Source organism: Anarhichas minor, unplaced genomic scaffold (genome assembly GCF_050575085.1).
Source record: "Anarhichas minor isolate MPS153535 unplaced genomic scaffold, ASM5057508v1 ptg000042l, whole genome shotgun sequence".
Classification (NCBI taxonomy): domain Eukaryota; kingdom Metazoa; phylum Chordata; class Actinopteri; order Perciformes; family Anarhichadidae; genus Anarhichas; species Anarhichas minor.
This window is the reverse complement of record NW_027466488.1, coordinates 1,353,489-1,370,493: the sequence shown is the minus strand read 5'-3', so window position 1 is coordinate 1,370,493 and position 17,005 is coordinate 1,353,489. Positions and strand designations below refer to the sequence as shown.

Sequence of the window (17,005 nt, the reverse complement as noted above, 5' to 3'; positions counted from 1 at the left end):
CAACAGACTTTCAGCTACCATGTAATTGATGGGTAAACATCTCAAAATGGACTGAAATATGCCGACACCATTAGATTTATATTTTTCCAAGTACGTTTTCTCACACAGCAGAAAAATATAGGAAACAGGAAATAACATGATTAATGCCTCCACAGTGAAAAGAATTACTCAAATCTTAAAACAAAATGTCTCTTTAATTTGTAAGTGTCAACAGCAGTACAAAAGATGGAGTGATGGAAGAAGTTTTCTGTAACACAGTTTCTGTTTCTTTTACAGAAAAGGAGGGAATTCTTGAGGTAAATGAGTTCAAACAGGCAGTTAGTCATCCCACTGTTGCATTATTACAATGGACTGAGACATACAGAAAATGGTGTTACATTATAATGCCTGAATTGATCCTGTGGGGATAATTTAATCATATACAGTATACACATTTCTATGGTGCCTAGATACACCCAAATGTGTCTCTCATTGGTTTGTTTTTACTTGATATAGTGTATTAATACTACCAAAGCGGAGAAGACAGCTCTCCACACACACACCACTGTAAAATTATTCACCTTAAGTTCACCTCACGTCAATACTGCACATGGAAACCAAAGACTTGCTGGTGTACACTTTGAAGCCAAGCAAAACAAAACAAACATTTAAAAAAAAATTCATAACATTTTAGTTTTTTTTTCTTTTTAGCAATAATACCCCTAGCAAATAATCAATCTTTTGTACTGTATAAAGAAGAATGTGAACACAAATGTGATGGCAAACATTTTTTTTTAAGTTGAATTAAAAACTTTACATTGGACTGTACAAGATATTATGATAAACTATTTACATATTCAGACATATACTTTTTTTTTAAAGCAGCAAGAGACACTATGTATTTCATTTTCTCTACACCCAAACAATACTCGCCATGGGCCTAGGTACCTGCCAGGAAAAAAAAAAAAAAATCTACGCAGAAAATTGTATCAGGATGCCAGCAATTTCAAAACAACGGCTCTAGTGATAGAAGAGCCACACACAGTGTTGCTTGAGAGACAACTCTAAAAAGCAAAGTACCAAAGACAACTATAAATGTTGCCCTGAAGAACAAAGTTTACACTTCTGAACAGCAGCTAGCACGTCAGTCCAGCATGTCAGTGAATTGTGCTGATTAAATTAACACAGAGAACATTCCCACCATATACATCACAAAGTTTAGACAGAAAAAATAAATTGAATTACAGTAAGTAATGTTGGAACAGCATACAAGCTTTTGTCTTCAGTTGTTTGTTCAAACCATTGCAAGTGGATTGAGAGAAAACAATTATGAGGGCTACATTTGCAGATGGCTGGATAGTCGTGAACATGTTCATTAAAAATCAGCAACAAACAAAAAAAAAAAATGACAAGGAGAGAATTAAGTATGAAGCATGCACCGTGTTGGTGCATTTTGCCACATTAAAACAAATAAATATTTGCACGCTCCCACCTTTTTAAAAATCTAAAAAACATTACTTGTGATTGAAACAATCATTCATGAAAAAACACTTGTTTATTATAGTTATGTAAAAGCCAGCCAGATGCATGCAGATTTTTTGGATGGTATCAGCTCCTCCTAAAAATAATTGCCACAAACTGTGAGTGCCGTTATAACCAAAAAACACAAGGACATACAGCATACCACATAGATTGTATCATAATTGGAAACAAATTATTCTATAATCCTTTTACATTACTTTTAAACAAGTCTAATGAGTAGATTTAAATTGGTTCTTTGAATAGTCCAGGGAAGATAACATTGGCAAGTGAGGTGCTTCACTCTTTCTCAGGTCCAATACTGCTCTCTTCCAATAGGCAGAAAAGAAAATCAGCATCTACATGAGGTACGGTGACTTGTCAGGTTTTAAAAACATGAAACCACGTACAAAAATAAAACATAAAACAGTCAAAATACATAACTTATACTTCACTAATGAACAAAAATATATTTCCTATGTTATATTTACAATAAAATCTAAATGAGATGGTGAATTCACTGAAAACCATTTTTAGCTCAAATTCATCAAACATGTTTTTTTTCTATTTCTCTGATTGTCCGTGTTGTTGTTTTACTGACAATTTTAGAGCCAGCAGTGGCTAATAATAAATACAATATGTTGATACTCTACAATTTCAAATACAATATACAATGCACTGAAGTCTGGTGTTTGACGGCTAACCGAGCCTGCTGTTGAATTTTCTGCTCACTTTCTTGTGCTGAGTCTCTCCCCTATAGGCAGCCCTGAAGCTTAAACAAAGTATTCATTCATCACATGAGTCTTGCATAAATAAACAAAATAAGTAGACAAAAAAAATGACTCAAATCTGGCAACTGTGAGAGCAAACCCACTTGGAGATTTTTGTTCATTCATGGTGTTTTTTTTTTCCTTGAACAGCTTCACATTAATCAGAATTGATAAAAAATACAATTTATATCCAGTGCTTATAACACTTAAGAAACATCGTCTCCTTGTGAGTTCTTGTCATTTTTTTCTCTTTTTTTTTTTTTTGCTATACAAGCACAGTCAAGTTTCAGTTCCATGAAGAGTCCTCGGTAACTACCAGCCAACTAAAGCATGTGTGGCATGGTCATGAAAATATTTACAATCACATACAAACCAATCTAGCCACCAGCAAACAGGAGCAAACAGCTTGAAAACACCAAACAGTTTGACTTGGAGGGAAATCCACTTGGGTTTGTTTGTAGGAGAGCATCCTTAAAATGTGTTGTACCTCAAAATGAGAATAATGTAGAAAAGATGTGATGGAGAAGAAAAATAAAACAGGAATTATGAATGTCCTGGTTAAAAAAACCTACAAGACTATAAGAATATAAATGCTTCCAAAAAGTAGAAACAACGCAAGCAAGCACTGATATTGACAATAAGAGTACAGAAGATATGAGTGCGTAAGAGATATATAGAGCCATCTGTACCAATTAGAGCTAGGAGAAAAATGCAGTGACCAGCAGTGGGGATCTTGACCAGTTGAAGCCAGTGACCAACCATTCAGATCCTTCAAAAAGCTCTGAGCTCTTTCTGAAATGGACAGGTTCAAGGGCAAGGGAAGGGAATAGCAAGAGTCATGCATTAATAATGCTGTATTACAGATGATACCCAGTCGTCAGTCATTTTAATAATCCCCCACAGCTTGATGTACTTGTTCCATCTGCTCGCCAGTGCCTGGTGACTGGGCCAGGGTGGGAGCCCTGTTGAGGCCTTACTACCAGCACTTTGATGGAGAGCACAATGAGGGACACAAACCCCATTTTTATTGTTTCCCATCCCTCCCTAGTGTTTTCTCCTTCTCTGAGCCAGATGGCGACCCCTGGGTGCTGAGGTTGCCACGGGCAGGGGTCAGAGCAAGGCATGGCAGGGAGGGAAGTCACTTAGACCTTCTGCCCTGCAAAGAGGATCTGAGTCTCAATATCAAGGCCTTGCTTTATCTAGCTACCGTCTCCAGAAGGTCACCACTTGTCAGCTTGTTTTAGCTGAAATAAGGACAGAGACTTTTTACCCCTTGTTTGTGTCGTTGCATGTTTTCCTGTTATACATGCAAGTGTTAAGTGCATTCCAAAAGTTGATACAATTATTTTAAAATAACATAAGGCGCAAGGGTGACAGAATAAGATTTGTATAAGTGCACTAATGCAAAAATCAGTGTTTTAAGTTACCCCTGTCATGAGTCTATGACGAGGAAATTTAAGAAACAAACATATGATTTTAGCCTCTCTCTCAGTTTATAAATATCCTCATAAACTGTCACTCCTCTTAAGACTACGGCAGTAATCAACTCATTGCATCAACCCGATGACCGTGCTCCCCTTTAAGACTTCTTAGTGTCAATTTAAGATTTACAATGTCTGAAAAGAATTAAGATTGGAAAAAAATGAAGTTCTAAGACGTAAGACTTTAAACTTGTCGTCCAAATGGGGCTAAATCTTTTAACAGAACGTACTGTAGCTAAACATTGTACAACATCAATTTGGGATTGTAATGCCCCCAAAGCTGCCTTTCGCTGCTGTTCCAATCCTACAGATTGGAGGCCTTTGGCCCTTTCGCATTCTGGCCTGATTACAATCACTCTGATTAAGAATTTGGTGATTCAGACTGGGTTGCAGTGCTGGAAATGAGTTAAGGATGCCACGGTGCTCTGTGTGGACTTGGATGAGGAAATGAAAGGGCTGGCCGCTTTCATTGATGATCACTGCATTGGGCTCCCTGGAGAACAGCTAGCATCACAAGCTACCACCCAAACATGTCGTATACTGTAACCTCCTGCAGAGCCTGCTGCCTCCAAGTTCCTGAGTTTCATTTGTTTATTCTGTTAGGGTAAATTAAAGAAAGTCTGGATAATGAAGCTGTATTAAGGGATCAAGAGATTGTCAAAGACTCACGAAGCCTCTCCCAAAAGATTTTACAGATTTTAGAAACAACTTGAAATGTTTGGCACTTCTGCACTAAATTATGCAGTTTGTGTAATAAAATAACAACAAAACACTAATAATAATAATAATAATAATAATAATAATAATGTGTAATTTCCCCTCTGTAATAAGTTGGAATCACTCTCTATGAATTTTGAGATATTTTGTACTGATAATACTAATAATTCATTATTGATTACGAACATTCACAAGCTGTTGGCTGGCACACTATACCTGAGTGAGAATATTATCCCCATCTTGAACAGTTATGCAATGTAAATCAAAATCATCTAATTGAAGAAGAAAACAAGGCAAATGTCTGGAAGAATTATAGATCCATGTCAAATGTTCAATTTCAAGTTCTGTCTTTTGTTCTACGACCCAATTATGTAAATGTCTATGATCTCAATGAAAAAATAAACAATGAGATTAAAAAAAAAGAAAGAAAGAAAATCTAAATAACCACAACCAAACTGCTTCACACACTTGAAGAAACACTTAAGACCAAATAGCTTTTGATTCTGATGAAGCCACATCTGCATGCTGGCTCCTAAATGATACACCGTTACTTATTTTACATTTTTAAACCTTTGTGGTGTAGTTTTGTTTTATTTTGCTCTTTCACTCCCTCAGATCAGACCAGCCCTCTGGTCATCCTCCTGTATGAGTGTTGTGTCTGCATCGGCACTGGCCTCTTCTGTGAAAGAGATCTCAGTTGGTGCTGACTGGCTCTTGTGTGTCACTACTATAGTCTGATTTGGGCTCATCCTCAAAATCCTCATACATGTCCATCTCATCCTCTCCATTGACCGGCACACTGTTGTTTACCAAGGTACTGGGCTCTAGCTTCATGTTGTAGGTGCTCTGAATGACGGGAATGGATGGCTCGGGACTCGCTGAGGCACTCGAGCACTCTGATGTCAACTGAGGTGAGGGTGTGGTGGTTGCCATTGTGATGGCCCCGGGATAGACCATACTGGCGCTGGTGGTGATAGGAATCTGTGGTGGCTGTCTGGATGTGCGAGAGAGAGAAAAACAATTAAGATATCACACACACGACTTACTTTTAAAACGAATTCGATTTTCAAAAGAAAATATAAAAAAACGATAAAAGAACATACATATGTATGTTCTTTTTTTTAATCGTAGCTTGAGATTTCTTATATATATTTATATATTTTTTTTTTTTGCACTTAAACTGAAATGGTTGGTTTCCCACAGCAGTCAGATTTAAGCCAGCAGCTCTGTGAAAAGGATTTGGGAAAAGAGAGGTTCTCCTGACAGCTCCTGTCTTGAGCTGTTCAGAAACGCTACCCAGTTTATTGGTGACATAAAACCAATACGTGGTTAGCGCTGCTCTTGTCTGCTGTTGCGTTGGATGATTGATACTCCAGCCGCTGCAGCTTATAACTGACATGGGAACACCTGGAGAAGGGTTCTCCTGCTAACCACACACAGTAAATTAAAGTGTTAAGCTTCGGAGTGCTGCCCTCCAGGCTTCTGTAAGTCTATACTTAAAGCTTATATCATGTAATAATGTCTGCACTCCATTGGCAGACTGCTATTGTCTAAAATTATTAAATCACAGCTATATATGGTGACAGCTATACAGGTCTGTATATGTCAGACCCTTGTCTTAAAACCAAAACAGTAGAGGTTAACTCAACATTCCCTTTTGGAAAGGGTGTATGAGAAGAAGTTTTAAGGAGGCTAAAAACTAGCATCCACTTGGTATGTTTTTGGATTTTCTGTGTGTTAGTGTGGATAGTTAGTGGGACTTGCGCACCTACCCCACAGTAAAGAACTGCCGCATCTCTTGTCGCCGTGAGCGCATCATCTGCTTGTACTCTCCAATGCGGAGTTTTTTCCCGTCGATAATGCAGGTCCTCTTAGGCCGCGGCTTGTACTTGTAGTTTGGGTACTTCTCTAGGTGTTGCTTACTCAGACGGGCCTGCTCCTCATAGAATGGCTGCTTGTCCTGGTTAGTCATGGACTTCCACCGGGAACCTACACAATACATTAGATTCAGAGTTTCAGAATTTGAACATAAGCGGGGAAAAAAAGCTATTTTAATAACCGATAGTGATTAAAATGATCAGTAATGCAACTATATATAGTCCAAAACAAACATTTTACCACATTTGGCCAAAGGCTACTTTAACACTGAACTGTACATAAGAGTACATTTTCTGGCAAAATCATGATTTATTGTTTGTTCCTCACCAACCTCTTGATATTACATAATCTGAGACTAGAGGCATGCTTTCGATGTCAAACAGCAAGAAACAACAGGCTAGTGCAGTAAATACTGCAGCTCTGTGAAGTGTCCTAGGTACTGGATGACAGCACTTTTAACAGCTCTGATGTATGGACTCCAATGCTGAGGGGACAAGACCCATTTAGCCTCTGTCATTTTTCATGACAAACACTTATGGTAGTGATGGGCTATAAATCCATCTGTGTGCCGTGGTGACCTGATGCACAGTGGCCTGTGAGATAACACACCCTCCTTCAGATGCTAGCTACTTTGTCAAATCAACTGTGTGTTACACACAAACAATTCAGATTGATTCACGAAATCACAGAAAGCAAGTTCACCACCTCTACCGTGTGTCGTGAAAGACCTTTCTAATCATTAGCTGTAAACACTGAAAGTTTATCAGTGAGTTAGGTGCCTCTGCTTCAGCTGGAGGGTGAGAGGAACAGAGGCAGAATGGAAAGTGTGAAAGGGTAATGAAGAGCAATGTTGGTTTGATATCATTTTTCAGTCCCTTACCGGTGGCTTTACAAAAGCAGTTACAGCGCCCTTGTCTTAAGAGAGGGCTACCTTGAAATATTTGCTTGACCGACTTGTATTTGATTGCAAAAGTCTTACCCAAAATCTTGCTTATGTTGGAGTTGTGCATGTCGGGGAAGGCCTGGAGGATCTTGCGCCGCTCATCCTTGGCCCACACCATGAATGCATTCATTGGCCTTTTAATGTGGGGCTCGTTGTTGTTCCTTCCTCTGGCTTCCCTGAAGACGCGTGCCTCAGTAGATCCAGCGCCTCCTGTTGGCCAACAATAATTGGGTTAGGGTTTATCTGCAGAGCAATTTACTTCCCAGGAACAGTGACCCAGGACATTGATTAAATGATGAGCCACGTTCAAACTCTCCATCTACTGTCCTCATCATGAACAATGTTTCAGATGAGTGCTGGGCTGCAGATCCTCTTAGAGAGGGTATATTTTATATCGAGTGGAATACCTGACTCGACAGGCTTACATTTGATGTGCAATAAAAACGAATACAATGTCAGTTTAAGGGGGAGCTGCGCTCTTTAACTTATACTTAGGTCCATCCAAAAACAAAAGAGCAAGACCTTGTACTTCTATGGCAGTAAAATATTTTGTCTGCAAGTGTTCACACTCTACTATTCAATTTGACGTTCATAGTTTCCATAAAAAGTGCAAGAATGCAAACATAAATAACAAATATAGTTCTTGAGGCATATGAACAATTTACAATTCAACACATATGCACAAAATAAATTCAAGCACACCATTCCTCCTGCTCTCCTTCCTGCTTTACTCTCTCCCTCTTTTTTCCTTCTGTCATTTTCTCACTCACTCTTTCTCTCCACATTTGCGATGAGAGACTGTGCCGATTCTGCAAAGTGCCGTTTCTCAATCAGGGCATTCACAATCAGCATAAGAGAGTTTCTCTCAGTATTAAACTGTACATCAGGCTGATAATGATTTCTGTTTGCATGCGCATTTGCTTCCTTTTATATGTAAGATGTGAAAGAATTAAATAAAAGCAGTATGAATATTTAAACAAACAAAAACATGTTGATAAACAAGGCTTGAAAAATAAGACAAAAAAAGCCTTCCATATGCTACGATACATCTTTAATGATCTCAAATCTGGAAAAGAAAGCTTGGGATGACTCATGCATATTTCATCATCCACATGTGAAGCCTTCTCATTAGACCATTCCACTAGCAGCCTTGGCACACGTTACCTGTGGTTTGATTTCTATTATTTCAGTTGATAAACAAAATCAAATTCTTAATGAGTAATGGAGGGCTGTGCAGAGACATTAATTCCAAATCCACAGAAACCCCGCTTTGCTCCAATCACTGAAGATGCTGCGGCACCATTTCAGCCTCAAGAGATTGAGTGTTGTCACTTTGGAAAAGCATGTCTTCTTTTCAAAAGTATTATAGGAGACAAGTAGTGAAAGGGCAATATATGTAGACACACAAAACACACACAGATGCTGTCCTGAAGGAGCCCACAACCACCTCCAGTATAAAAGAGATGGAGGTGCAGTGGAAGTTTGCTTTCTGCTCACAGAGAATGTTTGAGGTCCTGCTGCACACTAAGAAACCTGTTTCTCTCAGTACAAAGGCCCCCCCAATTCAATTTTCACCAGAACATATTTAACAATCAAACAGCCACATTTAAGATTGCTGTCATATGGTAGACCAGTGAAAATGTGTTCTCACATTGTGGCTCTGCACTAGTTGCTGCCTAAAGGATTCAGCTCTTTCCCAATGCAAGTTAATAAGAGTCACAATATTATAATTGATGTGTTCATGTTTCCGTCTTCAGCAAATATGCTTAAAAAAAACCAAACTGACACTTATTTTTTTCGGGGGGGAACCACCTCTGATTTTTATAATAATAATACAAATTTTAATATATATATATAATTATTATTAGAAAATATATTTCAAAAAGTCCTAAAATCTTGTGTCATAGATTAATATATTTAGTATTACATTTTCACCAAATAGTGAATCATATATTTTAACGAGGGACTTTTTCTCCTTTTTTAAATTTCATATGATAATCTACAAAACAGCCTAATCTGAAAAACCCTTTCCTTTGCTCAGTCTCTCACATACAGGATGCACAAAAATACAAAATCACAACACGTAAGAGGTATTTTCATTGACACTTTTTCGAACTCTGCAAATACCGTCTCTTGTTCTGCCTTCTAGAAGTCTATAGGCCCTAAAGCCACCATGAATTCAGAAATAATACACTACCTTTGCTGCCACCGAACCCCACAGTACGTTAATTTCATTTAGCATGCACTCACTGTACAGGATGAATTGATTTCACTTTGTTTGGTTTTGACAACCATGTTTATTGTGCAATGAAATGTGGTGTGGCGGAGGGCTGACAGTATCCATCAACGCGGGGCAATCTGCTGACTGCCGGGGCCAGATGAAGGTATTCATTAGCTCAGGAGCGCAGCGCTCACTCAGACACGACAGCCAGTGTCTGCGCCCCGGGATCGCTTGCTGTAATTTACGATGCCTCCCGTGCCATTACTCTATCACTGACACTGATTCAGCAATTTATATACTGGTGTGCATGCATACGGGCAGAGGTGAGCTTCTTACGGGGAGGGGGACAAAACAACCGCCTGCCATCAGCTAGTGCCACATCCATAGTTAGCCAGGAAACCAGCCACGTGACTTGGTTCATTGGAGGGAATCCAGATGAGGCATGGTTTTTTGCTCACATGATGGCACATAGAAAAGTGCCTGTCTGATGCTACAGAACGCCGTTGAAATGAACAACAGCAGTGTTACATCATCTTCACCCGTACTGAGGCAGGTGGTGTGGTCCTGGATTTGTAAAACACAAAGTAATGGAGGTATCAAGTTGTCTCAGATGTAAGCCTGCCTCTGGCAAACCAACATCCAAACACAGTTTGAACTTTGACCTGAAATTATAATAAAGTCTTCACTGTAATCTCTCTGATTACAAACCAAGCATTACAGTACAGCCCCAATAATATATATGACTCAATCAGAGGCATCCTGCGCATTACCAGCCAGTCTCAACAAATCCCTAGAAGCTGCAACATGCAATTTACTGCCACATTGTTTCTGTCTTTTCATTGAAAATCATGACACTGGTCTGACATTTTGCAAATGAGCATTAACATTTTTTTTCCAGGAGGTGCAAGACATTTAGGAATCAGTTAGTTAGGTGTGTGATTGTGTAAATAAACACAGATGTTTAGCAGTGACAGGGGCAGGCCCCCTGGGTGGTAGCTGGGGAAGGGAGCGAAACAGAGGGAGCGCTGCTTAATAGAATTTATTGTGATTCATGAGGCCTGCAGCTCAAGTGTGACAGAGCAATATGAGAATCCTCTTTTAATTTGTCTCTCCTGGAAACACTGCAGATGAGCAGCATGAATTACAGTGAGAAAGAATGATTGTGTGTGTGTGGAGGGGGGTATAATAAATAAAGAAGCAAGAGCGGATAAAGACGAAGCAGAAACAAGGGAAAGAAATGGAGAGAGAATGTAATGAGGCCCAAAAGCCCATCACAACTGTGAGCTGCAGGCTCAGACTCGACCATGTACCAAGCCAGAGGGTAGCACTGCCCCTGCCGTCCCCTCTCATCCCCCTTTTCTCCTCCTTTACTAATCTTTGTTCTGCGGGCAGACACATAATGTCACCCAGGAATCCGCTCAAGAGGATGAGCCTCAGTGAGCAGGCAACAATCACGCAAACCTGCCAAACCACTCCCTGTTGGGATCACATTTAACACCTCTGACTGAAGGCATTTACTACTGACAATAGAGCCTCTCCCTCAGAGCAGGATCAGGCGAGATTAATGTGTATGGACAGACAGGAGACAGCTCTCAGTGTCCCTGTTCTAGCCTGAGCTCATAGCATGCTAATTAAACCATTACAAATTACAAGTGATATAAGCCCCATTATAACATGTCAATCCTTTTTTTTCTTTCCAGTTAGGACGATTTGAGTTATCTGGAGCACTTGTTCGTGTGAGTGTGCGTGCTAACGACCAACCTGTTTCAACATGTAGGCTCTGGCTTTTACTTTTGTCTGCTCTATTCCCTCTCATATGCATTTAGCTTAAGAGTGGAGTCTATTCTTTCACAACATCCTAGCTTTGTAAACACAGGAGGAGATGCATGGATATACAAACACACAGAAACACAGAGAAATGTGTCCAATTGGGGGTAAATTTGAATTTGTCAACTTCAAAACAACTTTCTTCCTGATTGTCATGACCTATTCACCTATTGTTGTTGTCACTTGTTAAATCATTATGTCTGAGCCTCCTCATCTAAGTTTTCTTCTAGGAAAAGCAATAAAAGTCAGTGCTTGATTCCCACGGCCTCACAGTGGAAGAAAAACAACAACATACCCTCTTCAAACAATCAACTTGAATAAAACTCCAAAACAGCTTCAAGCTACCGATGTAAAGGAACCCATCAATGTAACAACAATGCAACACTACGGTTCTTCTCATCCTATTCCATGAGGACATTGTTAGAGACACTGCTTGGCTAAAGCCCCATCTTTTCTCACTCTACGGTTGATATTATCACACTGGGCGTTAAGATTAATTCTGTTTCCTGCCTCCACACATCTCTCAACAACCTCTTTGTTCTCTACGGACTCTCAGTGATGGGGGCGGTTTAGACAAACAGAAAACCTCAGCTACACAGAAACTCCATACTGCCATATGCGAATGAACAAAGGTCCTGGCTGGGCTGAGGCCTTTGTGGTATTTGGTAATGTTTTTTTCAGAGCTTAAAAAGACTTAATGAATTTGCGGGGGTTCTTGTGTGTGGCTCGTGGAAATCCTATCTATTTCCATTCCTTTGGCACTTTTTTTCCAAGTCGTTAGGACTTTGGAAGCTGCATGCCTCGCAAATATTAGCTTAAGCAACCAAAAGCTTTCTGTGAACTGCTGTGATGACAGACGTCCGCTGTACTCTGGGTCTACTCAATGTGGCCGCTCTGTTCTGCTACACACCCGGGGGCTTTCACACCCTATGTTAGGGCTGGGAGGTACACCCAGTAATTTTCCTTTTCATGAAAGTATACAGAATGCAGTGTGTTCTGAACTACTGAGGAAAAGTGTGAGATTTCAAATTATATTCCCTCCTTCTGTACCGGAGTGGTGCCAAAAATAAAATCACATTTGCGACTTAAGTTCTATTTATTTATGTTTTTATGTATTTAGTATTCAGTAAGCATTGATTTGGCAATTTGCAGGTCAAAATGTCTAGGTTAAAACTGGGCTGATATAGGTAAAAAAGTAAACATTAGTGATAAAAATGACTATTTTATTGTGAAGCAGATGCTGAGTACATGTTGAAATATAGTATTTTAAATGTAATTCAAACAACTGTAATATAGACGCTTAACATAAATAAAACATTTGTCACCAAAATGTTTTGCTGGTTATAACACTGACACCTGCATGACTTCTGACATGCAAATCAGCAAAGGAGAGCTTTCTAGGTTACAAAATAGAGCACAAATAAGATGCAATTAGATGGATACTATATGTTTCTATGAATCAAAGTATACCTCTATTGGTCCAGGGAGCAGAAAATCCTCACAACAAGGATTTCAAAAGTAAACATGTTCTCAGAAGAGTAAACACTTTGTGGTTCACATCATAAAACCCTGCTTCACATCATTCAACCGTATGTGTTTTCCTGTTGGTGAAGCTGAAAGAGACGGACAGATATATTTGTGGTTAAAGAGAAGAAATGCTAACTGTGCGTTTTGAGTTATGTGCACTGCCCTGACTCCCAGCCATTTCCCCCTGGGAAGAGGACCTCTCCTCTCCTCTAACCTCTGCTTGCTCCTAATCCATAGCCCACTGGGAACACTGATGTGAGGCGTCTGGCGCATGCCTTTCCCTCGGCCCTTTGCAGGACTTAAAAGGACACAACTGCCCTGGTGTGCGCTCTGTTTCAGTCCTGACTCCACAGTAGCCACAGAGAGAAGGTTCCCACTGGGAGAATGAGCACTGGAAGCACATCTGTCCGAGGAGTCAGACGGGTGGGATGGGATCTGCTGCTGTGGCTCACATGGGAAACATGTCAATGAATCCACTAAATGCACCTCTACTTCTCATCTTCACGATGGGTGTGATGTGAGAAGATATTTACTTTGGAGTCTGTAAACAATTTTTTTTTTTTATTATTGGGAGTAAAAATATATATATATTTTGTAAAAGTCTATGTGAACCAATTATGCAGGAGCATTTCTTTCTATAACTGATGGGAAATGTATGTGTAAGATGCTATTTAAAGATGTTGATGGGTTACATTGTCCTGAGAAATATCTATCCTTCTACCTTGAGAGTCTTTGAGGCATCAAAGATGAGTCAGAACCATTTTCCTCTTTGCTCTGGCTCTGAAGTGCCATGGAAACTGCCACAAATATTTATGTCGGACAAACACTGGTGCACTGAGGTACGTCTCGCTCCTGTGAAGGAGCCAGCGCCACAAAGGGAGATGACGCTTTGTCACACTGGTGCAACCCAAATTTACACCCCTGTGCCCAGGACCTCAAACAAGCACAACAGCAACAGGAGCTGAGCTTGGAAAAAAGCCAGCTTTGTCCTCAGGCACCCTTGTCCTCTACTCACCTACCTGTGAAAACCTCGGAGCCACGGCTCATTTCAAACGGCTTTCACCCCAACCCCCACATCTCCCTCACACATACGCACGTTTCTGCACACACCCACACACTCTACCGGAGTTGCAGGCTTTATCAGCCATCAAAACTCCTTTTGCTTTCAAAGTTCAGATTTAGGCTATACAGAATCCACTTAACTTTATTAAGTCAACTACGTGCAATGAAAAAAAAAGAAAGAGAAAAACACAAATATGGCCTTACCATCAAGATCCTCTGGCCTGGTGAGGTCAATAACTCTGTGGCCGATCTTCCCTTCCTCGCCCAGCTTGCCAAGGTGGTGCCCGATGCTCTCAAAATGCGCCCTCTCCTACAGGGAAACACAAACAGTCAGGTACATGGACAAGCACATACACACATTTGTACAGTGATAGAATTGTAAAAATAACCCCATCAGGAATCTGAAAAGAAAAAAATTGTCTTTGGTAAATAGAGGTTCTTTTGAAGAGCTGCTCTTTTGACATGAGCTAGATGTAGCTTTTTCCTCTCATCTCTCTATTCAGCAGCTGCTATAATGGATGACAGGAGGCAGCGAGACAGTGAGGGCCAGGGGTGCTGCAAATAGATTTACAGAAGGATACTTTGTGATCCGAGGCACACAATGGGGCCGTGGCCCTCTTTGCAGTGCTCAGATTTTCCTCTGTAATCTTCTCCTTACATCCTCCCTTCCAGTCTACAGTGCCCAGAGCTCAGCGCCCATCATTTATTCAGAGTTCATGCTTTAGAGAACACACCGTGTTTTCCCGTTTGTCATGTCGCTTTGTGCTCAGATTAAACTTGGCATCATGTTGTACTTGACGCACAATGAAACCCTGTCATTCAGCGCTCCGTGACAATATTAAATGTCATGTCCGTGTGCATTTACAGAATAAAATAACAGCTTTCGGGGGGCCTCTGAATAGTTGCTGCACATTACACTTAATGTATTATGCAAGTGGAGAGTGCCGACTGCTGCTGGCGCCATTGTTGAATGACCTACTTCCTCAGTGAATACACAGGGCATTAGCAAAGGGCTGTCTTCCTCTCTAAAGACTCAACTAGGAGATGGACACTTTGACTCTGCATGATACAAATAATCTCTCCCCCGCTAGGTTTCGCCTGGATGACACTAAAAGCAGGCATGTTGCCACCATTCAGAAAAAAAAGCATTTGTTTTACTCCCAGGATGAGCGTTCAATCTCTGCCAAAGATGTACTGTCTGCACTGACCTCTGCCTCTTTCTTTTCTAAACATGCCTATCACATGCAGTCCGAACAGAAACCCGGGTAGTCCCCACATAATACTAACAGCTCCCCTGACACACACACACATTAATATTTTAGTCCCTTCTTTGTAATGCATTGCACCATTTTGTTACTTTTTCACTTTTCGCCTACATGGAAGTTCCCCCCCGACAGGAAAAGGTGCTCAAAAATGAAGCAGACCTAACTATTGTAAGAGAAGATATTTGTTTTTACAGCTGCATTTGATGAATTTTGATATATTTTCCTGACAAGTAAAGTAATGTGGTCAACAACAACCATCAGTAATTACAGCACATTTTTTTAAAAATATTTAAAAATCGTCTTTCTTTTGTATGTCTTTTTTTCCTTCAGGGTTAAAAAAAAAAAAAAAATGACAAGATGAAGGATGAAGATAGTCAAAGTCCATTTGAGGCCTTTCACAGTATTTTGATTTTCCTCATGCTTTTATTTATTTAAGAACTATTCCTCAAAAGAAAGGACTGCGAAAGAGACAGAAAGAGCACTGCAATTTACCATCATACTTGAAGGAGAAGTCATTTTTTATGGCCAACTGAGTGATTTTGATATACAATTAACCACTACCTGCTTATGGCCTGTGATTAGAGCCTGTCTATCTGACGGCCCTTTGCTTACTTAAGTGTTTTCTAATTATGACATATGTGGTGGTCCCTGCTGGGCAAGAGGACGCTTTGTAAAGAGAAGATGGAGTGTGGCGCTTCTCTCGGTGTCACATTCTGCGTAAAGCAACACATGCACGGATCTGTATTCATCACCCAGCCACATTATTGCTCTTAATGAAAGAAGCTAGCAGCCCGATGACAAAGTGACTGATGTGCGATTAGCTGGATGGGCAATGGTGCTGCCTCTGATGTTACTTGGACAGTCCACTAGGAAGACACAGCGTTCATGGGTACTGTATATCTGTAATAAAGTAGTCATCTCGTCCCTCTTCTGCGCTTCGTTGGTCCCTCATGATCAATCAAGTCCTTTTATAAACTCATGATCATTAAGCATCATGTTGGGCTGAGAAGGAGAGTGAACAGGGCCCATCCATCAGTGAATTTCATTAATAACTAGCTCAGTGTTGAACTTCTTTCTCCATCGCACAAAGTCATATGATTAGTGAACATCAGCACATTAGACAGCTGGGAACTAGACTGAATGAGTCTCTTGTTGGGGGATTCTTTGAGGTAGCTTTGACATAAAAATGATTATGTGTTTCTTTGTTGTTATATAGAAACATGTTCATATACTTAATAAAAGCCCGGACTTTACATATTTGACATAATGTAGTAGTTACAGTCAGTAATCATCCCTTCCTTGTGTTAGCTTGCTAATTAGTATCAGAAAATCTGTGCAATATGGTATCACAAATTTTCATCAACTTTTATATACTGAGCTTAATATACTTATTGGTTAAGTTTGGTAATTTATATCTGTGAATTAGAATTAGAGCAATAAATTATCTGCAGAGCATCAGGGTTTTGTTTTAAGGTTTGAAAATATTCAGTGAACTAATGCTTCTTTACCGCCCACGCATCAAGTGCTGTGATAAATTAATGGCACTTTTATTATTTTATAGTATCATTAAATTTTTACTGATCACTCTGACACAGAGAAGTAGCAAAGGACATGCAGTATCTAGGGAAGCTGGCCATCCAGCCAGGAAAAGAGGGAGTGTATGCGGCTGATTGTACAGTACAAGGGAGCAACAGAAGATAAAAGTAAAATTTAAGATAAAGAGACAGGAAATAAAAGATGTAACAGTACACATTATTCCCCTCCCATTTTGACCACGACCGCTGGCAAACAAGCGGTCCCTCCCTCAAATGACTTCA

General features: G+C 40.0%; 1 protein-coding gene across 1 annotated transcript in view; it reads right to left on the bottom strand.

Moving 5' to 3' along the window:
* Window positions 1-4,376: 4,376 nt before the first annotated feature.
* sox6 (SRY-box transcription factor 6) overlaps window positions 4,377-17,005 on the bottom strand; it is an 81,485-nt gene continuing 68,856 nt past the window's right edge. Inside the window, exons 11-14 of the mRNA XM_076110259.1 lie at window positions 14,128-14,233; window positions 7,323-7,496; window positions 6,238-6,454; window positions 4,377-5,459 (exon numbers count right to left, since the gene is read on the bottom strand). Coding sequence (XP_075966374.1) covers window positions 5,159-5,459; window positions 6,238-6,454; window positions 7,323-7,496; window positions 14,128-14,233 — 798 coding nt within the window. The 3' untranslated portion in view covers window positions 4,377-5,158. The remainder of the gene's footprint in view (window positions 5,460-6,237; window positions 6,455-7,322; window positions 7,497-14,127; window positions 14,234-17,005) is intronic.